General features: G+C 42.2%; 1 protein-coding gene across 4 annotated transcripts; it reads right to left on the minus strand.

The window, feature by feature from the left end:
- Window positions 1–1,346: 1,346 nt before the first annotated feature.
- tmem218 (transmembrane protein 218) lies at window positions 1,347–26,251 on the minus strand. Of its 4 annotated transcripts, none has more exons than XR_010977156.1 (5): window positions 26,210–26,251; window positions 22,876–22,996; window positions 21,379–21,484; window positions 7,499–8,174; window positions 1,347–1,426 (listed from the first exon to the last, which is right to left on the minus strand). XR_010977156.1 is itself a non-coding variant. In XM_068053834.1 (4 exons), the coding sequence occupies exons 2-4, from the start codon at window positions 22,983–22,985 to the stop codon at window positions 8,043–8,045; spliced, it is 348 nt and encodes a 115-aa protein (XP_067909935.1). In that variant the 5' UTR covers window positions 22,986–22,996; window positions 26,210–26,251; the 3' UTR covers window positions 2,836–8,042. The 4 variants fall into 4 exon arrangements, 2 of the variants coding, with proteins under 2 accessions (XP_067909935.1, XP_067909936.1); XR_010977157.1 differs by lacking the exon at window positions 1,347–1,426 and adding an exon at window positions 1,587–1,683; XM_068053834.1 differs by lacking the exon at window positions 1,347–1,426 and having other exon boundaries at window positions 2,836–8,174.

Consider the following 26,251-nt stretch of genomic DNA (forward strand, 5'->3'; position numbering starts at 1 on the left):
TAGATAGAAATTATTTCTGCCGAGAAAGCAAAAGGTGAGCATGTGTAAGGAGTCAAGATAACGGGTGGTGCATTTAACCATTCTGATTGGTACTGAGGAAAGTGATGCAGGTGAGAAAAGTGGTGTGTATAGATTAGGAGACAAGAGGGAGTGGAAGGAGTTGCATTGCAGGAGATGGGTAAAGATGAATGTGTGCTGATTTTTCCTGACCTGGTTATGCGATTGAAATGTTTCCTGCATTGGATCCATTATCTTGGCATTACACTCCTGCTGTTCATTTCCTCATCCACCTTGATCCAGGACTTCTTCATGGTGGCAGCTGGTTTCTTCTTCCCACTTGTGGGGAACAACACATTACTCCTTGCCCTCAAAGCACCCAGCAGGACCTCCAGAGAAGCATCAGAGAATCAGGAGTTTGGGGTGGGCGCACCACGTTCCCCCTCTTTTCAACCATTTGACAATTTTTTACTCCAATTTCTACGTCCATATACTCCTATCTCTCAGCATCTCTCGCAGAGCTGGAATGAGGGTTTAAGCAGTCACCAGGAAATTGTCATGTGGGTGGACAGAATGCCTGCATTTGTGTGCTGCTGATGTAAAAGCATTAAAATTAGCCAGGTTTCAACATCGCACAATGTCACTTGCTGACATCCTCGCAGACTCTGTTCCTGTTTCCCAGTTAATATTGGGGCCAAGGAGTCAGTAGCAAAAATAAAGAGCTTTGAGCAGAGGCCAAATTCTATGGCTTAGATCTTTCCAGTGTTAGACAGGATGGAATGCAGGCTCATCCATGACTTGCTGTGAACATGCAGGTCGTTGTGGAGATGAATAATGGTGGAACGATAAAGCGGAGAGTCATCAACAAACATGATTAACAGACTCCTTGCCACGGGATGATGCACTGAAGGACACCATGTAAATGAGGAAAAGAAGTGGGCCAAGAATGGCACTTTATGGTACAATGGAGATGGAAATGAAGGGACAGAAGTAGAAGCCATTGCTGTAGATTCACTGGCTACATTTGGACATCTTGGAGTGGAACCATGCAAGGCCGGATCCATAGAGGTGGGCCATGCAGGTAGTGGTGCAAAGGACCGTGATGCATGGATCACATGATCACAGTCATAGAAGATATACATGGTAATTTTAACCAGGGTGGTCTCAGTGTTTTGCCTACATGTCTGCTGCTGCGAAACAGGAAGTCAGATTTAACAGTGTAAACACTGGGAGCTGGCTCACAGTAGCTGGTTTCTGAAATGGGTGATTAAGTCAGTAGGAGTAGATAAATGACTAATGAGTCAGAGCTGATCTTAGGTAGCTTCCACTAAGGTGTTCAAGAACAGAGATGGGCCATAAAGGGGAAGGCAGGGTCCTGGGAAATTTCTACCTGCCCAAACTCACTGTTGAAGGACGATAGACAGAACACCTGAAAAGATAGACAATAAACAAACTTATGTCAGCATCCATTTTATCAATTAAGTATGACAAAGCTGCATTACAACCTAATAAACAAATGCTTGATAGGCAGCTGTAGTAAAAATAGGAATCTTTATAAATATAATGAGATTTTACATAAAATTCCTATTGTATTTCCATGACAGTCTGCGGAGTTTATTTACTTCGAAGTTACAGGGCTTTAACACAATTAGTGTAATGGTCGCCAATTAAACCGCAGAATGAGCCCTGAGATGGAAAAATAGAGGTAATTAGTTTTCCTTTATGACTGAGTGGTTTGCAAAAGTTAATAATTAGCTGGAAAGAGCAAATAATCTCATCTACGCGCTATCACAAGCCTCTCGGAAATTTTAATTACACAACACAGCCCTTGTTCAGCACAGCATAAGATATTCAATTGGCCTTCTTTCTAAAGAACCTGAAATTCCCTAAAGGACTTGCACTTATATAGCGCCTTTCATCGCCTTGGGATGTCCCAAAGTATGTTAAAGGAAATAAAGTACTTTTGAAGTATAGATCTAATGTAGGAAAAGCTGCAGCCAATTTGCGCACCATAAGGTTCCACAAACAGTAATGTGATAATAACCAGATAATCTGCTTTTTAGTGATCGCGGTTGAGGGATAAATATTTGTCAGGAGGCCTGAGAGAACTCACCAATTCTTCTTCTAATATTTCCATGGGATCTTTTGCATCCACCATGAAGGGCAGTTGGGGACCTCGGTTTAATGCTTCATCTGAAATCTGCAACGGTGCAGCACTCCTTCAGTACTGTACTGAGATGTCAGCCTAGGCTTTTGTGCTCAAGTGTTTGGAGTGGTACTAGAACCCACAACCTCTTGACACAGAGGTGAGAGTGCTACAATTGAGGCACGGCTGACACCTTGGTACAAAGACTGCATTCAAAATAGAGAAAGGCTAAGAAGTGGCAGGAGGAGCTTCTTCCAATAGCCCAGTAAATAAAACCATCACCCAATTTGGCACGAAACCATCTGGATGGGCAACCTTCCAGGTTTAAGACCATAAGAAAGAGGAGCGGGAGTAGGTCATACAGTCTGTTGAGCCTGCACTACCATTCAGTAAGATCATGGCTGACATTCTACCTCAACTTCACTTTCCTGCCCTATTCCCATATCCATTAACATCATTTCATTTATTTCCAATGGAGCAGGGAGCTAAGAGGATATTTAATGGAGTTTAAAAAATTACATTGTGTTCCATCTTGTCCCTTCTCTTTTAAAACACAGTGATTTTAGCTTACCACTTCAGTGAGCCCTTGCTCACTGCACTCTCATTACAATTGCAAATGAACCAATCAGACAGGTTTTCTTAGGTTTAAACAAGAAAGATGTAAGTTTATTTTCTTACCACTCTAACCCAGTTAAAATTACCAAAATACACAACACAACCACTCTCGCATGCATACGGGAGGCACACACGCACAAATAGATACAGAGGGGAAAGAAAGAATTGAGGGGGTTGAAGTAAATTTGGCAATAAATGGAATACATGTACTGTTTTTTGTGTCCTTGATGTAATGTCCTTGATTGAAGTTAAGGTCTGGGAGTCTTCGCTGGGGCCACGTGCACAATTGCTGACTTGTTTCTCTGGTACCAGAAGGCCAAAGAGGGTCTTTGTCTGTAGTCTTGAAGTCTAAGCTGCCACCTTGGGTTCCCTGGGATTTTGCTGGAGAGAGACAGAGAAAGAGAGAGACCTTTCTTCTGCCAGTCCAGTTGCAGCCTGCTTCCTTTCTATGAGGCAAAATTCAAAAATGTGGCCAGCAGGTAGGTCATGTAACCATCTCTTTGTTTGAAACAGCAGCTTCTTGGAGGGTTGTTGGATTTCAAAGTTTTCCACACACTCAGTGGGGGGTGTAGTTCTGGCTCTTACAAAGTCAAAGGATGTTGATTGCCACTATTGCCTAGAACAATCTTGCTAATTGAATCAAGGAGCAGCCCCATTGTCTCTCCATTCATGTCTCTCAACCAGCCCCTGTCCTCTCAGAATGCAAATGTGCAACCATGTTTTCAGCCACTCAGCTCTGCTTTTTTAAAACAAGTTATTTGCAATGTCCAGTAAAAAAGTTTCAAGCAGTGTCCAATATGACGAAATTAATATGTTTCCATTTGGCAGGTGTGATTTCTGTCACAATTGAGTTTGATAGTGTGAATTAGGAATGACTATTTCCTCTTGTTAGAGAATCAATAACGAAGGATTAACAATTTAAAACTGTTTCTAAGAGAGTGAGGAAGAGATTCAAAGAAATTTCTTTCTGCACAGTAAATCGGAGCATAGAAAGTTGAGACAGAGGATCATTGTATCTTTTAAAGGGGAAGTATATATATATATTTAAAGCAGAGCAAAACAGGGGGCTGTGAGGAGACAACAGGGCAGTAGGATAGAGTGACACAGAGATGGTGGACTGAATGGCCTCAGAAATGTTTCAACAGATCACATACAATGATTTACCATGAAATGGGTTCAATTCTGGGTACTGCCTGTGTGGAGTTTGCAAGTTCTCCCTGTGTCTGCGTGGGTTTTCGCCGGGTACTCCGGTTTCCTCCCACCACCAAAGACTTGCAGGTTGATAGGTAAATTGGCCATTATAAATTGCCCCTAGTATAGGTAGGTGGTAGGGGAATATAGGGACAGGTGGGGATGTGGTAGGAATATGGGATTAGTGTAGGATTAGTATAAATGGGTGGTTAATGGTCGGCACAGACTCGGTGGGCCGAAGGGCCTGTTTCAGTGCTGTATCTCTAAATGAAAATGAAAAATAAAAATGAAATGTAGTGACTGCTGCTATGTGGGCCAACCTGGTGATGCAGTCATTTTGCACACAACAAGATAATGCAAATAGCAATGTGATCAATGACCAATTAAGCTGGTTTTGGTTAAGGGAGCAATTTTGGTCAAGATACCAGGAGAACTTCCTGGTCTTCTTTAAATCCTTGATGCCCAATCAGATGGGATGTCATTTTAATATCTCACCTGAAGGACACCATTTTCATCAATGGCATATTTCTTCAGTTGCATTTGTTACGACAGTGTTTCTATATTTTTAAAAAAAATTTTGAGGACTCATGAATTTTACAATTATGGACATTGTTTTATTTGGGAAAACGGAAAAGGATTCCATGGATGTTTTTTTTCACTGGGGTCATTGAAAGGACGCTGAGGGGACTTGGTTTGTAAACAACCCTTACTGGAATTCACCTGTCTTCCGATAAATAGTCAGCAGGGGCTTTTTGGACTAAGGGGAGATGTTCACAGAAAAGTGACAGGTCAAGATTTATAGGGATCAGGAGGCTTGACTTTTGAGATTGTTTTTGGTTTCACTTTGGACAGTCAGTTGGGGTTTGGACAGTGTTCTGAAATGAGTTTTAAAAACCAGCCAAGACAGCAGTCACTCCAGCTCAGCCTTTTCCATATCTTTGAAAAGCCTGTCAGCTTTTCCAGCTCTTTGAGAAGCTCTTTGAAGCGAGTGTAAGAAATAGAGAAATTGATGCTGCATTCCTCCTGAAAAGCCTGCTAGAAACCTCTGATGCTGCATTTCGCCCAGAAAACCTGCCAAACTGTTCTTCAACATCGCCTGAAATGAACTGTTCTAGAAAGATACCAGTGACAGCCGTCTACACATATTTGGGACGCCAAACCAAAAAGGGACAACTGACATCTTTCCATATCTTCTTTTTTTTCTTCAAGAATTGTTTTTTTTTATCAGAGCTCCAAAGAAAAAATCTCTATTTTTCAGTTAACTGGTGTGTGTGCGTGTGTATGTGTGTGTGAGTGGCTAAGGTAAAAAGGGAATTTTCATATTTCACTCTATGTATTAATGCTTTGCTTTGTTACTGATTAAGTCTTGTTTTATAATAAACTGATAATGTTGTTGTTTATTACAGAAGCCTGGTTGGTGTATTTTATTCTGGGATAAAAATAGAGTCTATGATTGACTGTATCAGTAACTGGGTACACATTTAAATATCTTGTGACCTGTGGAGAAGTGGAACTAGTAAAAACAGTGCACTCCTCCCGCCTCGGTCATAGCACATTGGAGCATCAGCCTAGATTACGTGCTCAAGTGCTAAAGTCACAACTTTCTGACTCAGACACAAGGGACCTACCAACTCAACCGAAGTGACACTCAGAGAAGCAGGAGACCATTCAGCCCCTCGTGCCTGTTCTGGCATGCAGTTAGGTCATGGCAGATCAGTACTCCAACTCCATTTACCTGCACTTCCAGTCAGCACCTTTGGAGGGAGGAAGATTAGAAAAACTGTACTATGGATAGGAGATATTATAATATGTATATTTTACTGGAAGATCTGATTGAAATCCAAGGTCTATAATAAAGGACACCTTCTACATTTACACCTAGTATGGAGCTATTCAATTGTTCCTCATTTGTTTTAACTTACTTTGTGCTCTGCTTCAGCTCCTCAGAGTGGAGTAGTTAGTGTTAGGAATTAATCATATGGGAAGAATGCCTTATCAGATATGGCAGAATAAATCTGTTTTAGCTAGAATAAATTTGCCTATGATTAAGAGTGATATATAACCATTATCCAGAGGTGTTACAGAAAGTGTATGATGACAGATTACATGCAAGATATAACTAGATACATTTCCTTCTCTTCATCTTTAATGCCTTTCCTGTTGTGTTTAACTTATTTTTGGGACTTATTCTAAATCTTCTTTCTCGGCTTTATATTTAACAGCTACAAGCTGCACTGTACTGTCTGGGTACAGTTCTTAATTTTTGCCAGTAGGTGGCATTGAAGCAGCACTTGGTGCCAAATTCTTTAATCAAGTGAGTACCAATTAACAGAGGGGGCAAGAGGGCTAAAAAAAGGAGCAATTTTTTTTTGCTCACAAAATTAAATGCTATGGAAGTCATTAGCTGAAATGTGGAAATTTAAATAGCTTATTTTAAATTCAGACATGAGAATATATCACCATGCTTGCATTCTCCAGCACGCATTCATTTAAAAAAAAATTATATATATAAAAAAATACATATTTACCTGACCAAGGATATTTATTCAAAAATTAGCTACAAAATATAAAAGTTTCCAAAATCTGAAAAAAATCCTCAATGTACTAAGTCTTGTGTTAAATAAATAATTAGTTGCATAATACAACCACGGAATATAGAAGAGGCAGCATCTGGTTGGTCCCATAAAGTAATTTTTTGGCATCGAGGCAGCCATTACTGTACTCAGCCTATGATTCCTTACACAGCCCCATGGTCATTGGGGAGCAACACCAAGTAGAACTGTAGTGTCTCTCCAAACAAACAGTAGAGTAGGAGGGGAAATAGTAATTACATTGAAATTACACAGGCTGTTCAGCCCAACTAATCCATGAGTCCTCCTAATCCCATGTACATGCCCTGCTCCCATATTCCTTTATCCCCCATTTCTTCAGCTGCTTATCTAACCTATTCTCAAATGTTAATATTGTCTTTGCTCCAATCACTAACTATGATCCATAGCTCACCCAACCCTCTGCGTAAATTTCAGATCCAAATTTCTTGCATGTAATCTATGCCCCTTGGAAACAGGTTGCTGATATTTATCTTGTCCCATTCCATCATAATTTTAAACACTTCTATCACATTCCTCTCCCCCAACCCCTTAAACCTCTTTGGCCTAACAAAAACAGCTCTAATTTTTCTAGTCTTTCTTCCTATTTATATTTCACTTACCAGGCAGCATCCTAGTGAATCTGTGCTGCACCCTCTCTATTGCCTCAACATCCTTAATATTGTGTGGAGCTCAAAACTGGGCACAGTATTCCAAATGTGGTCTTAGTGAAGTTTTATATGGGTTCACCAGAGAAGTCTCCATTGTTGGGGGGTGGGGGGAAGGAGTCAGGACCTGGCTGCGAGAATACAGGATGAGACAATGTCTGTATGTGTTGCCTTATGGTTCTTGATTATTTATTAGCAATAAAATGTCCTATTTGAGCTGGACATTTGTAATCAGGATTTTCCATGAATCTGCAGTGAAGGAATCCTTCACATTTAAACAAAGAATACTTCACCTTTGTACAGCATTCTCCCCTTTTATCGGGCATAACTGGAGACTGTAGAGTGCTGGTAGTCTTCTAGCATGTTTTCCAACTGGCTGCTCTTCATGCAAGAGTATCTTCTGTCTACCGAACTAAGGGATGGTGACGAAACTCAGCTGAGTCTAATCCTATAAATCTGTGGTTGTATCATCACCCAACTTATTGGCACAGGGGTGATGGGCCAAAAGGCCTTATTCTGTGCTGTAATTTCTATGATATTAAGTTATTTTCTCCATATTGATGCTTGAGCTCACTAAAATGCTGATCCATTCAAGGAAAATTCTTTTGACTCCCTTGGAAGCGGCAGAAAAATAAAAGTAATAGACGATTCATCAGATTTTTCATTTGAAGAGGAAGTTTGACTTATGTAGATTACTACAGTCTGCTATTCTCCAACAGACACTGCAATATCCATACCTCAGTTTTCATAAAAATAAACTTATGAAAAAGTTATCATGAGTACAGTGCTGCTTGAACATGCACAGATACATAATGCCGGTGCTCCATGGATCACTTTTCAGTTTCGAAGGGCTTTAGCTTCTATATGCTCCACTAAATAATGGGGAAAGAGTAAAATCACGCCTGTCAGGAATGCCACAATCAGCGTACACAGCAGACTATAGCGGCCAATGAAAAAAGTGTCGAAAATCTGAAAGAAAAAGAAGAGGGGTATGAATCAGACTGGTGCACTTTTCTCCCTCTAAGAAAGAAAACAGGTAATCTGCTTCCATATTTAAAACAAAGCAATTTAACTTGACTACAAGCAGGTATATGGAGACCAGCCTTGGATGACTTCCCTCTCCACCTCTCTTTAGGGGAGACTCTCAGCTGCAGCTCAGCATCTCACCCTATCAGCGTGGATTAGAAATTGACCCTGGTAGAGAAATCACAAATTGACATTTCAACATAAATTCCAATGATGCTCATCAAAATCAGCTGATGCATAAATACTACAATATTATTTCCCCCAATATGAACATGGGTTTAGCTCTCCCTGAGGATTTGGTGAGCAAGTGCATGATGCCGTATGGTCCTGAGCTACACAGTTCAGAAGGCCAAAGTCACTGCGGCACATCAGTGGGGTTGAGAGCTTTGTGGACAGCATGTTTATAGAGGTGGTCACTCCGCAGCTTAAGATTATGCAGGGAGAGAGGGAATGGATGACCGTCAGGCAGCCAAGAGGAAACAGGCAGGTAGTGCAGGAGACCCCTGAGCGCAACTCACTCTCCAACCGGTTTTCAGTGGAGGGCAGCCAGAGCCAAGGCCACGGCACCGTGGCTGGCTCAGCTATACAGGGGGGCACAAAGAAGACTGGAAGGACAATAGTAATAGGAGATTCGATAGTTAAGGGAATAGACAGGGGTTTCTGCGGCCGTAGATGCATATCCAGAATGGTGTTGCCTTCCTGGTGCCAGGGTCAAGGATGCACTGAATGGCTGCAGAGCACCCTGAGGGGGGAGGGTGAACAGCCAGCAGTCATGGTCCACATTGGTACCAATGACATAGGTAGGAATGAAGATGTGGTCCTGCAGAAGGTTTAGACAGCTAGGTAAGAAACTAGCAAGCAGGACCTCAAAAGTAGCAATCTCCAGATTACTCCCATTACCATATGCAAGTGAGTACAGAAATAAGAGGGTAAAGCAGATGAATATATGGCTGGAATGATGGTGCAGGAGGGTGGGCTGTAGATTCCCAGAACCTTGGGACCAGTTCTGGAGAAGATGGGACCTGTACAGGCCAGACGGGTTGCACCTGAACAGAGCTGAGACAAATTTCCTTGCATAGTGATTTGTTAGTGCTAATGGGGAGGGTTTAAACTAACTTGGCAGGAGTGTGGGAACCAGGACATAATACAAGCGAGGAACACCAAGGTGCACAGAGAATTGGGAGAGACAGATAGCACTAGAGTAGAACATTGTAAAGTATTAGGTGGGGTCAGACTGAGAGTGTTAGACAGTACTAGAGAAGGGAGTAGTTCCATATTAGATGGGAGTGGACTGAGAAGGACTATGAGGAATGCAAAGACAGGATTACAATGCATCTGTGTAACCACAGAAAGTATGGTGAATAAGGTTGGTGAGCTACAAGCACAAATAGCAGTGCTATCTGTCTCTTCCAATTCTCTGTGTATCTTGGTGTTCCTCTCTTGTATTATGTCCTGGTTCCCACACTCCTGCCAAGTTAGTTTAAACCCTCCCCAATAGCACTAGCAAATCACTGCGCAAAGGAAATTTCTCTCAGCTCTGTTCAGGTGCAACCCGTCTGGCCTGTACAGGTCCCAACTTCTCCAGAACTGGTTCTGGTGTCCTAGGAATCTAAAGCCCACCCTCCTGCATCATCTTTCCAGCCATGCAATCATCTGCTCTACCCTCCTAGTTCTATACTCACTTGCGCATGGTAATGGTAGTAATCCGGAGATGACTACTTTTGAGGTCCTGCTTGCCAATTTCTTACCTAGCTGTCTAAACTCTTTCTGCAGAACCACATCTCCTTTCTCATCGATGTTGTTGGTACCAATGTGGACTGCTGGCTGTTCACCCTCCCCCCCCTCAGCGTGCTCTGCAGTTGTTCAGTGTGCATCCTTGACCCTGGCACCAGGAAGCTTGGCTTAAAAATAGTGAGGACTGGGCGCTTAATATACAAGGATATAAAGTGTTCAGAAAGGATAAAGAAGGAACAAAGGGAGGTGGGAAGACATTGCAGTGTTGGAAAGGGAGGATGTCCTTGAAGAGGCAGGACAGAATACATTTGGTTAGAGTTGAAGACCAATAAAGGTATGATCACATTACTAGGGGTATTGTAAAAAGGCCTCCAAATAGTGAGAGAGATAGAGGAGCAAATCTGCAAAGAAATCACAGAGATCTGCATGAACTATACAGTGGTGATACTGGGGGACTTTAATTACCCAAATATCAATAGGGATAATTTTAGAGTAAAAGGTAAGGAGGGGAAGGAAATTCTGAAGTGTGTTCAGGAGAACTTCCTTGATCAGTATGTTCTCAGCCCAACTAGAAAGGAGGCATTGCTGGATTTGGTGCTGGGAAATGAGGTGGGCCAAGTGGACCAAGTGTCTGTCAGGCAGCACTTAGGTAAGAGCGATCATCGTATCATAAGGTTTAGACTAGTAATGCGAAAAAGCAAGGAACAAAATAAAGTAGAATGTCTAGATTGGAAAAGGGCTAATTTCAACCCGATGGGAAGGTATCTAGCCAGAGTAGAATGGAACCAAAGACTGATAGGAAGAACTGTATTGGAACAATGGGTTATCTTTAAGGAAGAGATGCTTTAGGTACAGGCTAGGAACATTCCAACAGGGGTGAAAGGTAGAGGAACCAATAAGAGGGCTCCTTGGACAACAGGGAGATAGAGATTATGATGAAACAAAAAACAGGCTGTATGATGCATGTCAGGTGAACTCATCAAGTGAGAACCAAGTCATATACAGTAAGTTGATAGGGGAGGTAAAGAGGAAAATAAGACTGGCAAAGAGAGAATATGAGAATAGAATGGCAATCAACATAAAAGGGAACACAAAAACCTTCTACCGGCACATAAATAGTAAGAGAGAAGAAACATTGAAAATAGGAGGAGCAGTAGGCCATTCTGCCCTTCGGGCCTGCTCCGCAATTCAAAAAAGATCATGGCTGATCGTCTAATTCAGTACCCTGTTCCTGCTTTTTCCCCATATCCCTTGATCCCTTTGGCATTAAGAAATATATCTATCTCCTTCTTGAATATATTTAATGACTTGGCCTCCACTGCCTTCTGCGTTAGAGAATTCCACAGGTTCACGAGCCTCTGAGTGAAGAAATAGAGGTAGAGTGGGGCCCATTAGGGAAAAAGAGGGTTACATATGCTTAAAAGTGCAGGGCAAGGTTAATGTACTTAATAAGTACTTTGTATCAGTGTTCACTAAGAAAATGGAATCTGACAAAATATCAGGAGAAGCAGAGAGAGCACAGGCAATAGACAGGGTAAAAATTGAGAGGGCGGAGGTACTAAAAAGGCTGGTAATGCTTAGGTAAATAAGTCACCTGATCCAGATGGCTTGCATCCCAGGTTGCGAAAGGAAGTGGGGATGGAGATAGGAGAAGGGCTTGCCATAATCTTCCAATCTTCCCTGGATACGGGAGAGGTGACATAGGATTGGAGAATGGCAAATATGACACCCTTATTAAAGAATGGGGGTAAGGACAGTCCTAGCAACTACAAGCCAGTTGGTTTAATATGGGTAAGGTTTTAGAAACAATAATCAGGGGGAAAAAATCACATACACTTGGAGAGGTTCGAGTTAATTAAGGATAGCCAGCATGGATTTGTAAAAGGCCGATCATGCTTGACTAATCTAATTGAATTTTAAGTAACAGAGAAGGTTGATGAAGGGAATGCGGTGGATGTTGTTTATCTGGATTTTAATAAAGTGTTTGATAAGGTATCACACAAAAGGCTAAAATTGAGGCTCAGAGAATAGGAGGGTCAGTTTCCAAATGGAAAAAAAAAAGGCTTAAGGACAGAAACCAGCGACTTGTAGTAAATGGTTGTTTTTCAGACAAGGATGGTAGACAGTGATGTTCCTCAAAGGTCAGTGCTGGGACCACTGCTTTTTTGGCTATATATAAATGACTTGGATCTTGGAATATAGAGTAGAACCTCAAAATTTTCCAATGACACCGAACAGTGAGGATGATATGAACTAGATAGGCTAGCGGAATGGGCAGACAGGTGGCAGATGAAATTTAATACTGACAAGTGCCAAGGTGTTGCATTTTGGCAGAAGGAATGGGGAGAGGCAATATATACTTAATGGCAAAGTTCTAAAGAGTGTGCATGAACAGAGGAACCTGGGGTGCATGTGCATCAATCTTTGAAGGTGACTGGACATATTGAAAGAGTAGTTAGTAAAGCATATGGGATTCTGGGCTTCGTAAATAAAGGCATTGAATACAAAAGCAGGGACGTTATTCTGAACCTTTATAAAGCTCTGGTTAGGCCACAACTGGAGTATTGCATCCAGTTCTGGTCACCACACTTTCGGATAGATGCGAGGGTCCTTGACAGGGTGCAGAGGAGATTTACCAGAATGGTTCCAGGGACGGAGGATTTTAGTTACAAGGTTAGATAGAAAAGCTGGTTTTGTTCTTAGAACAAAGACGATCGAGGAGAGATTTAATAAAAGTGTACAAGATTATGACAGGTTAAATAAGTTAGACAAGGAAAAATTGTTCCCATTAACTAATGGTACAAGGACTAGGGGACACAGATTGAAGGTTTTGGGCAAGAGATGCAGGGGGAAAACCTTTGCAGCGGGTGGTAATGACCTGGAATTCCCTTCCACAAGGGTGGTGAAAGCGGAGACAATCAATGACTTCACGAGGAAGTTGGATGCCACTTGAGAGAAAAAGATTTGCAGGACTACAGGGATTGAGCGAGAATGGGACTGATTGAATAGCTCCATGGAGAGCCAGCATGGACATGATGGGCCAAATGGATTCCTTCTGTGCTGAAAATTTCTCTATAAATGACTCTATAAATTTATCATCAGGCTCTGCTGAATTAGCCAATCTGGGCTAGGGTGGTGGGGAGGACCAGTGCAAATACCACAATGACCCTGGGCTAAAGATGGAGAGAAAAACAGGGCTCCCAATCTTTATTGCTCTCTAGTGACCTCCTCCTTGACAGTGAACATCCAGGGAGAAGATGGTGCCTGTGATCATCCCGAATGGCTTAGTGAGAGGAACGGAGAAAAATAAAAATAACCTGGGTTATTTAGTTAGGATTCTGCAACATCCTACAGTCATACACCGGAATAACACTGAATGAAACTTCTCTTGACAACATGCCAAAATTATGGATTGTTTCTGCTACAATGTACTATTTCCAAGGTCAGACTAATGTAAACAGAAACTTTTGAGAAAAACAGAATACAAACCCGTTGAATTGACTGGAAGCTTTTTTAAAAAAATACAGAAAACAGAAACTCTCGCACAAAGAGATTACATTTCACTTTTTTTTCCAGAAAAAACAAGAGTGAATTTGACTGTAAAGAAGTGGGACTTGACAAGTCTGGAGTTTCTGCTTGTTAAATGCAGCCACACTGCATGCAAGACAGACATCATGCAGTGGGTAATAAAGCACTGGCAGGTCCTGTGCACTCTAGCACATAATCTGTCCCTGTAGCAGCATCATATGCCAGGTAAAGGACACGGTGGCTTCCCTGCCATGTGCCAATGCCATTCTGTAACCAGCTGCTGAAAGGTATGTGAGGGAAGATCCCAAGATGATTTTCACTTTAATGTTCCTTTGCTAACTGTTAGGATGTACCCAATTCTTCCCATACTATGCTGCAGATCAGAAGCTTGGTGTGCAATGAATCACTACCTCTAAACCTACATCCTACCACGTTGGGGCCTGCAACATTGACTCATCTTACCAGTGGGGCAGCACTGTGTTGGGGGAAGGTGGGCAACAGCATTCCGAGCTAGGAAGGGAAAAACATCCAGGTTCTTAATTGTTAACTAGTGATGTCTGTTGAGAAGTGTGGGTGTTGTTGAACTTCAGAAAGCTTGCAATGGAAGGAGCCTATCTTTACTCAGTTTTACATTTATTGTACTGAGTAAAAGGATTACAAACATGTCTTCCTTTTTCCTCAACCAAGGATTCCCCCCTCACTATGGTTGACAGGGCCCTCAATTGTGTCCGGCCCATTTCCCGCACCTCTACCCTCACCCCTTCCCCTCCCTCCCAGAACCGCGACAGGGTTCCCCCTGTCCTCACTTTCCACCCCACCAGTCTCCACGTCCAAAGGATCATCCTCCGCCACTTTCGTCACATCCAGCGTGATGCCACTACCAAACGCATCTTCCCCTCCCTTCTCCTGTCAGCATTCCAAAGGAATCGCTCCCTCTGCGACACCCTCATCCACTCCTCCATTACCTCCACCACCTCGTCCCTTTCCCACAGCACCTTCCCTTGCAATCACAGGAGGTGTAATACCTGCCCATTTACCTCCTCTCTCCTCACTATCCAAGGCCCCAAACACTCCTTTCAGGTGAAGCAGCGATTTACTTGTACTTCTTTCGATTTAGTATACTGTATTCGCTGCTCACAATGTGGTCTCCTCTACATTGGGGAGACCAAACACAGATTGGATGACCGCTTTGCGGAACACCTCCGCTCAGTCCATAAGCATGACCCCGAGCTTCCGGTTGCTGGCCATTTCAACACCCCCCACTGCTCTCGTGCTCAAATCTGTGTCCTGGGATTGCTGCAGTGTTCCAGCGAACATTAACGCAAGCTCGAGGAACAGCATCTCATTTACCGATTCGGCACGCTACAGCCTGCTGGGCTGAACACTGAATTCAATAATTTTAGAGCATGACAGGCGGGGGGGGGGGTCCCTTTTTATGTTTAGTTATTTTTTTCTTATTTCTTTTTTCTTTTGTTATTTTATTTTATTTTAGTTTGGTTAGTTTGTTTCTACTGTGCCTACCCACTGTGTCTGTTTTTTAATTTTTGTTTTAATGTTTGTACTTGGAGTGCTTTGAGCTTTACAGTCAATTCACACCCTCTCTGTACTAACGCTTGGTCTTTCAGCACACCATTAACATACCGTTTGCCTTTGTTCCATGACCTTCTGGTCAGTTATTCTCTGTGACCTTATCCTATCAACACCTCTTTTGTTATCTCTTGCCCCACCCCCTGCTTTACTTGCTTAAAACCTTTTATATTTCTAATATTTGTCAGTTCTGAAGAAGGGTCACTGACCTGAAACGTTAACTCTGCTTTTCTCTCCACAGATGCTGCCAGACCTGCTGAGTATTTCTAGCATTTCTTGTTTTTATTTCAGATTTCCAGCATCTGTAGTATTTTGCTTTTATTTATATTACAAACATGTAGCTCCTTACTCAAACCCTCCTCCAGTCTCAGTAAGTGTCTGCACATAAGTGCTCAAGTAAGACTGCAATTAACAGATGCATGTGGAAAGTAAGAAAACGATCCAGTTTGACCGTGATACCTCCCCATGATCAAACAGCCAGCCAAGGCCAACTGTGTAGGTTCATGTAAAGAACAGCCAGTCGGTTGAGGTACCAGAGGGCACATGCTACCTGCGGAACGGTATCCTAGCACACAGGCTTTCAGTAGATGTCAAGAGAAAATTGGAGGAGAAGAAAATCCTTGTTGCCCTTTCTGAAAATTCATTGCACCTGGGGAACAGTAATTCTAAACACAACATTCCAATAAGTGGAACCACTGTTATGTTAGTCAGAAGACAAGAGGAGGTGGCACCTTAACTGATACTCTGATATCAATATCTGATAAAAACTGAAATGAATGGCCAAGTCTAGACATATCATCTTAATCATCACTCTTTCCACAAACAGTTCAACTGAATTCAAAACAACCAGAACTTTCTAAATGTTTATCAAATCTAAGCAATATTGAAATAGTCCAGATATGATGAACGGTCAGGGGGTGGAAGGTATATTTTCTAATGGGCACTGTACCTATTCAAATACTTAAAGTACTTGTACTACATTCATACAGGTGGGTTTTATTTTTTAACCAGAGATATATCTGTTAAACAGGTAAACACAAGCATGTTAAGAATAGACAGAGCGAAACTTAGTGCAAATGTATTAAATAAACCCCAGAAAACAGAACATTAACTGAGGGTAAAAGTAAATTTTTTTCGAACTCGTCGCTGCTATTTTGAATGATGATAACTTCACAAACTGCACTGACTTCAGTGATGGTTAGTTGCAAGCTTAAAGCTACTCCTAAACATTCATGCTGTGTGATCAAACCCCAACTAAACTATTCGATGTTGACTTTAGACTTGCTGTGTTCTTTTGTTGTGTTGGGTGGTTGGGGGGGGGTGCGCACTCACCCTTTTACCATACTTAGAGCACTGGGGCATTCATAAGCATGTTCTTCTTAGTAATAGAAATCCAGGATACAATTGCGCAGGACAGGCTCCACATATTTAATACTCTGGAACAGGGACCTTAATCTGATGGTAGAACCACAGACCCACATTTATATTGGCTAACGATGTCGATCTACAGGCCTGGCTGCTTGTACTTAGGAGGGCAGTCAATAGCGGAACAACCCAGCATCTTCAGCTGACTGATCCCCTTTGTGTAATAGTACCATAGGCCTGTAGGGATCTTCAGGGAGACTAGAATAGTTTATTGCTGAGGGCTAGCTTTTGAATTTGACATTAAACCAAGGTCTGGTTCTGTTAATCACAGTCTACATCCACCTTCAGGAGAGCAGAGAAGAAAACTCACAAACAAGATAAAGATAAAAGTATAAAATATCAAATTCTTGAAAGAAACAACCCCTCCACCCCATAAAACAGAAGAAACTCAGCAATTTGAATTTCATTCATGAGGTGGAGGCTGGGGAAAAGAGCAGCACAGATCACAAGAACATAAGAAAAAGGACGAGGAGTAGGCCATTTGGCCTCTCAAGCCTTTTCCGCCATTTAATATCATGGCTGATTCTCAACCTCAAGTTCATTTTCCTGCCCGATTCTTATATCCCTTGATTCCCTTAGCGTCCAAAACTCCATCAATCTCCGCCTTAAATATACACAATGACTGAGCATTCACAGCCCTCTGTGGTAGAGAATACCAAAGATTCACAATCCTGAGGGAAGAAATTTCTCCCTATCTCAGTCTAAAGTGGCTGACCTCTTATCCTGAGTCTAGGCTCCCTGGTTCTAGACACTCCAGCCAGGGAGAAACAGCTTCTCAGGACCTACCCTGTCAAGCCCTCTCAGAATCTTAAAGGTTTTAATTAATTACCTCTCATTTTTCTAAACTCCAGAGAGAATAAGCCCATACTACTCAATCTCTCCTCATAGGACAACACTCTCATCCCAGGAATCAATCTAGTGAACCACTGTTGCACCCTTTTTAAGTCAAGCATATTCTTCCTTAGACATGGAGACCAAAACTGCACAGTATGGTCTCACCAAGCCCTGTACAATTCCAGCAAGGCTTCCTTACTCTTGTACTCCAAACCCCTCGCAATAAAGGGCAACATATCATTTGCCTTCCTAATTGTTTGCTACACCTGCGTATGAACTTGCTATGTTTCTTGTACAAGGCAACCTAAATTTCTCTGAACGCCAATGTTTAAAATTTCTCTCCATTTAAAAATATTCTATTTTTCTATTCTTCCCACCAAAGTGAACAACATCACATTTCCCCATGCTATACCCCATACCTTCATACTAATTTACCCACTATAAACCCTTGTGTGCAAGTTAACACTAACAGAACCTGTCTATTAAATACAGGGTGTCCAACAACTGGAGCAGTCTGTCTAGATGGCTGGGTTGAGGCCAGGACACTGCATGCATTAAAGTAGAAGGAAGAGAGGCATCTATATTCTGGAACAATGAGATCAAACAAGTGGATGGGCATAGCGTGACAAAACAGAGGTGAATTACCCCAGCAGAATCACCATTTTCACACTGCAATTTGACACAAAATTTAAAAAAATTAATTGTATTGGACTAAATTTTAAATGGAATCATCTATGTCCTAATACCTGTGTCATTTTGATCATGTACTTTTATATGATTTAAGGTGAAATCTATGTAAGTATTTACATGTGACTCACCAAAGAAAATCAGGGCTGCACGTGCAATCCCATTTTAAAGAAAATTTTACTTGAAATTCCTAGATAATGCTAGCATGCAAATCTGCAGCCTTATGTGCAGTATAAAATATTAATTAGATTTGAGAGGAGAACAGGCAGACAGAGAACAGCAGAGAAAGAATGCTAACAAATGCTAATCATTGCCCCTGCAGGAGGGTTTGGCTGTGTGCTCTCGTGCAGCAATACAAGGAGCTTGATACACTACGAAGATGTCGAGGAAGAATAAACTCCACCTCAGCGACAGAACAAATCTCCTGTGGACTAGACAGGCGCTCGTTTAACACACCTCATTCTTTAATGAGCCAATTAGTGGGGCCTGGTACTGTGCGCAGTACACAGAGCTGGGGTCATGTAATATTAATAGCTCATTGGCTCCCGAGCAGAGGTCCTGCCCTGTGCCCTGCTAATTGGTACTACAGTACTCCTATTATTTGATCATAGGTGGAAGTTAGCTGAAGCACACTGCAACACAGTTCCATTTTAATGTCAGTTTTGTGAAATCTCACATCGGATCAGCTGGAGGAGGTGTTCCAGTCAGTCTATAAACTACGTTAGTCAGGCTAATCTATTCCCATTTTTGGAGCTTTTATTTTTAAGATCTTGTATATTTTTCTATGACACCCTATACCTACCTCTTCACCTTTATTGATTGACACAAATACCAAAGAGGAACTCACAACATGCTAAGGAAGCAAGCACAGCCCCTTCCAGAAAGACGGCTAGTCCCAGGTCCGTTTATGTCTTCATATTAGTGTCGAGACCATCAGCATGAAGAATCACGTCAGAAGGTGGTTTTCTGAGCCTCCTCTGAAGCAGTGATACTGCTGGTGCTATGTGCAAACAGATGCTGCTGGAAGCACTGACTACAGATGGCCAGAAAAGTTTAAGTCACAATCATTTTTTGAAAGCACAGACATTGCTGTTTCTCAGTTGATACTAGTGCTCTTGATTCTGTTCCATAGTGTAAATGAGACAGATTCTAGAGCACTGCGAGCCAATATATATTTCAGAAATGCTTCAAACAGAAAGCAGTTATGCAACGTAAATGGAAAATATTATATATATATATATATATATATATATATATATATATATATAGATATAGAGAGAGAGAGAGAGAGAGAGAGAGACAGAGATAGAGACAGGCAGACAACAGATGGAGGAAAATTCCTCTCTCCCTGGGCAACTGGTTTTGTTTATTTTCAGCTCATGCATTGCGATGCTGAATATAACATTGTTACTTTAATAAAAGCTACTCAAACATGATCACTAAGATGGTGTTCAGAACAACCATACCATTATTGACATTCTCCCTGTGTTACATGCCTCTGGAACCGTGCTCTCAAACACATACGCAATTCCTCTGTCATCTACTTACACATCTCCACGACTTTCTAACACTGTCTAACATCAAGTATTTCTATGGTTTCCTGCTTCAGCTTCTTCTTGAAAGAAATTCTGCATCCAAGTTAGAATTGATAACTCATTTCTCAGACCTTGCATCAGCCCAAGGATTCTTCCAGGCTCTTTCACACTGTTACTACTCCATATCAATGAGCTCCTCCACACATCATTCAAACCAATCTTTTGCTATTGATTCTACTCTACATTCTTCAGCTTCTTTAAAATTGCACACCCTCTGGCACAGTTCATTCCGCTCCCAGTGCAATCATTGAATCATTACATATTGATCACCTGCAAGCTCGTCAATAGGTTAATGAAAATCTTGATTCTTTCAAAGCTTTGAAGATGCAGTTTCTTTGTATCTCTCACGATTACGACAAAGCTACCACCTCTTACCTTCGATTGCTCCACTCTTAGTCTTGTTCATTGTTGACATGCTTCTCTACTCTGACCTCAGACAGAACTTCTACATTTAATTCTCTTCCTTGCCAAGTACGTATTTTCCCCTTCAACAGCTATTAATTATTTATAATCACATTTTCAAACTGGGATCCCTTCGATGGGATTCCAACATCATCATACTTATGTCGTAGGTGGTCGGTATACTTATTAAAGATGGTTTTTTTTGCAATTATTGCATTATTTTTCTTTTGGGTTGCTGACATGGTCTTAAGGAAATTAGTTTGGGAAGGAGGTGGGTCCTTGGGAACGTCAATAATTTTAGGAGGTGCCCCACAGAGAAAAGTTGAAAAACCACTGCTCCATAAACCCCAAGACTCAGACAATGTTGTCTTTTACAGGTGATTTTTAAGATACCTCTCTTGCACCACTAAGTCCAAGTCAGGTTAAAGGTAAAGTGTCTCATCTGATACATATTAGCCTCCAACCACTCCTTCACATAGCCTTTCTTCTATATCCTTACTTTGTCAATGCTTCTGTGGTCATTACTTCTCTAAACACCACCACCACCACCCCCCCAATCCTCGGCTCTAAATACATTGTCCTTGTTCTTCCTCTTTTCCCAGCCTCACTTACAATGAAATCAAGATTTATGGTATTGTGATGCTACTATAACTCATTCCTGTCCAGAACCTCAAACTCTGGAACTTCATATCTCTCATCACCTATCCCTCTTCTTACAATCTAAATGTTTTTAAAAGCCAAGTGTGGCATAACCTAATCACACATTTTTAACTTGCCTCTTCATCTCTCCTACTTTCTTGACTTTTTCCTATAGCATAGTCTTTGACCTAGGTTTCTCAATTTCAAGAAAAGGAAAACATCAGGAAAAATCAAGACAACTAAAGAAAACAGATTGGGTTACAATAAAATTCTGATCCTAATCTGAAGCTCTGGTGTGCTGACATAATTTATAAATCGAAGTCTCGAGGTCACAGCAACTGAAAGGACCTCAATAAGTGAGCTTTGATGCCCTGACCAGAGGAATACATAGGAGCCCAGAAGTGCTCGCTGTAATTAAGTGGATAGAGCGAGGGAGTAATATAGTGAAGGGAATCATTTTACTGCTGGAGCTTAGTTTGCTTTTAGTTCAAACCTTTGATTTGTTCTTTTGGGAGTTTTGCCTGGATTTCTGCTGCAGGTACAGTACTTCATCCTTCACTGAAATCAATATGTTGTGCACTGCATATGTGAAAAATGGGACTGCCTGAGGCTTGATAAGGTTCTGTTGCCTGCACACGGTTCATTGTTTTTAATAAAAGCTCAGGGGCAGGCTATGAAAGATAATATAAAGCAACAGATATAAGCACTGTTCTTACCACATCTTCTGTTACTGACTCAGGTGTTTCCTCGGTTCGAGGAAGGAAGATGAGGATCATGGTAATCATCAATGCAAGGAAGAAAACGAATACAATCGAAAGCCAGCTACATAAAATAATACACAAGATATTCTTATTGAATCCTTAGTACACAACAGATGATACTGCAGAACACCTTTAACTCTATTGGTTGTCAACCAAGCGGCACAGCAAGGGGATCAGCGAACCAAAATCAATGAGCTAAAGATAAATTTAATTCAAACAAAACTGGTACCACATTGTTGTTGCACTGGTTCCTGCTAATTGACTGTAGTTTGTGTCAATCAGACCAAGCTTCTCCCCTTCAGTCTTGCATCTTTAGCTTTCTTTTTCTAATTTTTGCCCTTTCAGAATTTTTTATGATCTGCTCTCATCCATTACCTTGACCCACTCTCTCCCACACTGTGGGCAGAGTTTTCTTGTGCCCTTGGAGGCAGGGGAGGCAAGCAAAGGCAGGGGGCACCCTTCCCAATGGTGGCTGGGCTCCCTGCCATTTTGTTCGGGGCAAGGAAGGCTGGGATTGCCTTCCTGCCCCAGGCCAATTGAGGCCTTTAAGTGGCCAATTAACGGGCCACTTAAGGTACTCTTCCTGCCTCCACCTCAATTTTGAGGAAGGCAAGGAGCCCGCCACGAGGAGACGCTGCCAGGTAAAACCCGGCAGCCTCCGAGTGGAGTTGGGGGGGGGGGGGGGGTCCCTCCTTTGGGGGCAATCCAGGGACGTCAGAGGGCCCCCCCCTGTCAGTGCCCGGGGAAGTTAGACCTCCCCAACACCCACCCCCCCAACCCATCACCGGGGCCTGCCTGAATGACCCCGCCGATTCTGGCCCCACTTACCGTCTCAGTGGACATCTTCTTCGAACGGCCGTCTGCTCTTGGTGGCAGGAGCTCATCCCTCAAAGGGATGGCATCCTCAACAATGGGCAGTTAATTGCCTGCCCACTGTGGAATGGCTTCGGGGGTTCAACGGAGGGTCGAGGTGGGGTCTCCCAGAATCCCCAAAATAAAAATAAAATTAGGTTCTCTGTGTTCCTTGTACAATGGCCCAACCCCAGTTCAGCTGCATGTGTTCTGAAATGGTCGATCCATTGAGAGAAAGTTTGATAACCACCGGTCTAGGACATTTTTCAAATCAGATCACCAATAAAAAGTCACCTCTGTTACATGTTTATAGCTATTTTAGGGGACAACTTTCACTTTCTTAAACATTAACATGGCCTTTCCATAAAACAAACCTTAGAATGAAACCAGCTCAGTCTAAATTTGAGTTTCAGCTTTGGATGGATAAATTGTATCAGACAGGTACATCAATGGAGAAAGTCAGAGGTTGGGCTATGTTTGATGCAATTAGATTCATCTAAAGCTCAACTCTATAATAATTCCCAAATCAGAGGCAGAATCCCAAATATGCTCAATTTTACATTTAAGTAGAAGTCTAAAGCAGGAAATATAGTGCCTTACCTGACCGCGTCTCCTGACCGAGATAACAGCATGCATATCAGCAACGACAAAACCCATATAACAGCAAGGCTAAAAACCCCTGCCCCTACCCCCATCACGATACCAGCCATTATGGAGGTTACTGTAAATAGGAGTAAAATACTGTTAGTTCCTGAGAAAACTTGAAAACAATCAATAAATGTTTAGAGCACAGCCTTATCATCTTTAAGTGTGTGAATCTTTTCAGTGGTTTTCTTATATATCTTCGCTATTCATGCTTTGAAATAATTTTTCTTTCTCCCTTTTTCTTAAGTTTCTTTATGCCACACGCCATTTATTAGCTAACATAGCAGGAGCAGACAAGCTTGAGCAAGTTACTGAGTAGTGTATGAGATGAGCCAGGAATGCCTCCTCACCCTCTGATCTTCCTGAAGGGAAAGGATTGCTTAGACTCCAATCTGTGTTTTTCCTGAATGGTGCAAGCAAACTGTTTGCCCTAAAGGGAAATCTACTGAGAATATTGCCTCATCATCCTGACAGGAAGGAACTTGGTTACAAAATTTTCTTAGAGAGTAAATCGCGCACCTTGCAAAAAAAAAATCCAAGGCATACATTTATAATCTGAGAAGTACTCAGTTGTAAGTGCAAGCTTTTATATAGAGAAGAACATTTGATATGGGGAATTACTTTTTTGAAAGAACTTATTATCCAGCTTGACACATGCAAGGTGCCAAAAATACAGAAATTACAATGAAGAGGCACTGTATGTTAGGTGAATACTTTCAGACCATTGGCAACAATCTTTAGAAATTAATGTTTCATATAGTTTTTATTTGAAATGCTTTTTCAATGCCCTTTCCAATACAATAAAGAATACATCAGATCTGAATCAGTTTCCTATTTCTTTGCACATTTCATTGAAATACTAGCTGCTAAAAATTCCATACCACTCTAGTGAACAGGTCCAAGAGACCCAAAGCATGGGATAAGTGGATGCCCCGAATACTGGGAACAGTTTGAAGGACAGCCTTTGTAGGAATTGAAGCAGTCTTCAAAATAATTGTTTGCAAATCTCAGTCCATAAAAGGGAGGATACAAACTGTATATTGCTTTCCACAATAAATTCACATGCAAGTGAGTGATGCATTTCAAAATAATTTATTTCATGTGTCTATAAACAATGAAATGATTTGCTAGACATGAAGGTGGTGCCACTTCAAGAATCTTCAACTGTCTGGACAATAACATTCCTATTTTAACTCTTTCCCTCATTCAGTCCCAACATACCGACATCTATCATTTTTCTGACATCTTCTGCCACTTGAACAAATAGGGTTATAATGCAACTTCAGGTGTGCAAAATAAGCAATAGCGAATTACCTGCCCATTATACACCCCATCTGATTTTCCTTTCCTGTGTGTGTATACAAGTTGCCGATCCACTACCTCCCTTTTAGTCAAAGTTGAATTTTACACCCAGTCTCTCGAGACCTCAGTGCCATGTCAGGAAAGTCTGCAGCCCTCCACCTCTTACTTGCATAGTAGTCCAACCAGTTCCCAACCACCACCAGCATTCTCCACCTCGCTGAACTTGTTCTTGCGTTAAAAAACTTTTAACACCAATCACTTCCTCTAAATGAATGGTGTTGCTATGGAAGCCCAGATGGATTCTTGCTATGTCTGGCACTTTGTAGAATATTTTGAGCTTTCTTTGTTCTATTTAAGATCCATTCTGAGCTCTTTTTTCAAGACTAATGACTATCAGTGCTGCTTCTTACTCTGGTTCTGACGTAGAAAATTTCATTCATTAACTATGCTTCAAATTTCCGTCTATCCCTTACGATTATATGGTCCATTTCAGAGTCTTCTGTTCCCTTCCCTTTCAGGACTTTTCGATCTGAGGGATTGGCTTTCCACAGATATCTATTACATACTCACTGACTCCCACATATACTTCTTCCCACCTTGCTTCCTGTAAGGACTCCCATTTCTTTCTTCCAGTTTCTAAATCTCTGTTGAATCTGTTCTGATGCCAACACTCATACCAAAGCCTCTGAGATGCCTTTTTTTCCCTGAGTTTTGGTAGACAACACCTCTGAATTTGTCCGCCTTATTATCTGCATTAACATTTCAGGTCCTTGTGACCTGTCATCAGAACAGATTCAACAGACTTCTGATGAAAGGTCAGATAGACCTGAAACATTAACACTGTTTTTCTCTTCACAGATGCTGCCTGAGCTGCTGAGTATTTCTCACATTTTTTGTTTTTGTTTCAAATTTCCAGCATCTGCAGTATTTTACTTTTGTTATTATTTGCACTTCTGAACTCACCCCAAGGTAAGGTCCCCTTGTCCCCACCTTCTACCCACGTACCCTCTAATGTATTTCAGTGGTGTGTGGTCGATTCGTTAAAGTGTGCGGGGCCTTTCGCACAGCCTGCATGGGAATTTTCGGGTTGCTGCGTGATCGCATACATGTGCAGCTTAGGGCATGTTTGTCCAACATACAGCCCACGGAATGTCAGGCAACTTGGCGGGCAGCTATAGGTTTGTTAGGACACCGCTCCCACACAACATGGTTGCACCCAGCAGAGAGGAGGCGTTCACAGCCTTTCTGTATAATCCACATTTATGGTGAGTGGGGAGCAGGCAGAGGAGAGTGGGCAATGGAGAGTGGGCAGCGGGGAGTAGGCAGCAGAGAGCGAGGGACAGAGAGAGAGAGCAGTGGGAGGATGGGGGGGAGGGGGGTGGTGAAGAGATAGACAGCGAGGGCGGGAAGAGAGAGTCAGAGAGGGGGGTAAGAGAGAGCAAGAGAGGAGAAATGGGGAGAGAGAGAGACGGCGGTGGGGGAGGGAGCGAGGGGGACAGTAAGATAAATTTTGAATGCCTTTATCCGTATTTGCTCAGCAGCCCCCTATGTAGGACAAAAATTGTAATGTGGCCCGCACACAAAAAGGTTGGGCACCCCTGGCTTAGACACTAAGAGCTTTGCCAATTTGATTCCACCACCAAAGACATCTTTCCCTCGCTATCCCCCCCTACTCTCCGAAGGGTCCATTTCTTCTGGGACAACCTTCCAACACTTCTCAATCTGCTGGGGTATTTTCTGGCACCTTCCCAATGCCCAGTCTGTTCACCTTCTCCCAACCCTTTTCAAAAAGAGGATAGTCCCACATGTGAGGTTCCAACCTGGAGAGACCAGCAACAATGTTAATACGGTCACGATTATATGGGGTGGTTGAGTTAGCCAGCCTCTCAGGGCACCGTGCCCAACCCCCGCTCCCGAACCCGAGTCCGGTGCCTGCAGATTGTCGCAACGGCTCAGCTTTCCCCGTATGGAAAAAAAAATCACAAACCTGGCGCTTCGGCCCTAGCAACGCACAACTGCACCCCACAAC

Source organism: Heterodontus francisci, chromosome 22 (genome assembly GCF_036365525.1).
Source record: "Heterodontus francisci isolate sHetFra1 chromosome 22, sHetFra1.hap1, whole genome shotgun sequence".
NCBI lineage: Eukaryota > Metazoa > Chordata > Chondrichthyes > Heterodontiformes > Heterodontidae > Heterodontus > Heterodontus francisci.

Bases quoted from the DNA above. Each gene is read 5' to 3' on its own strand.
- tmem218 (XM_068053834.1), bottom strand. From the start codon at position 22,985: ATGGCTGGTATCGTGATGGGGGTAGGGGCAGGGGTTTTTAGCCTTGCT. The intron at 21,485-22,875 runs GTAAGGCACTAT...TATTTTATGTAG, and splicing joins CGGTCAGGAGACGCGGTCAG to CTGGCTTTCGATTGTATTCG. The intron at 8,175-21,378 runs GTAAGAACAGTG...TTTTTCTTTCAG, and splicing joins AGTCAGTAACAGAAGATGTG to ATTTTCGACACTTTTTTCAT.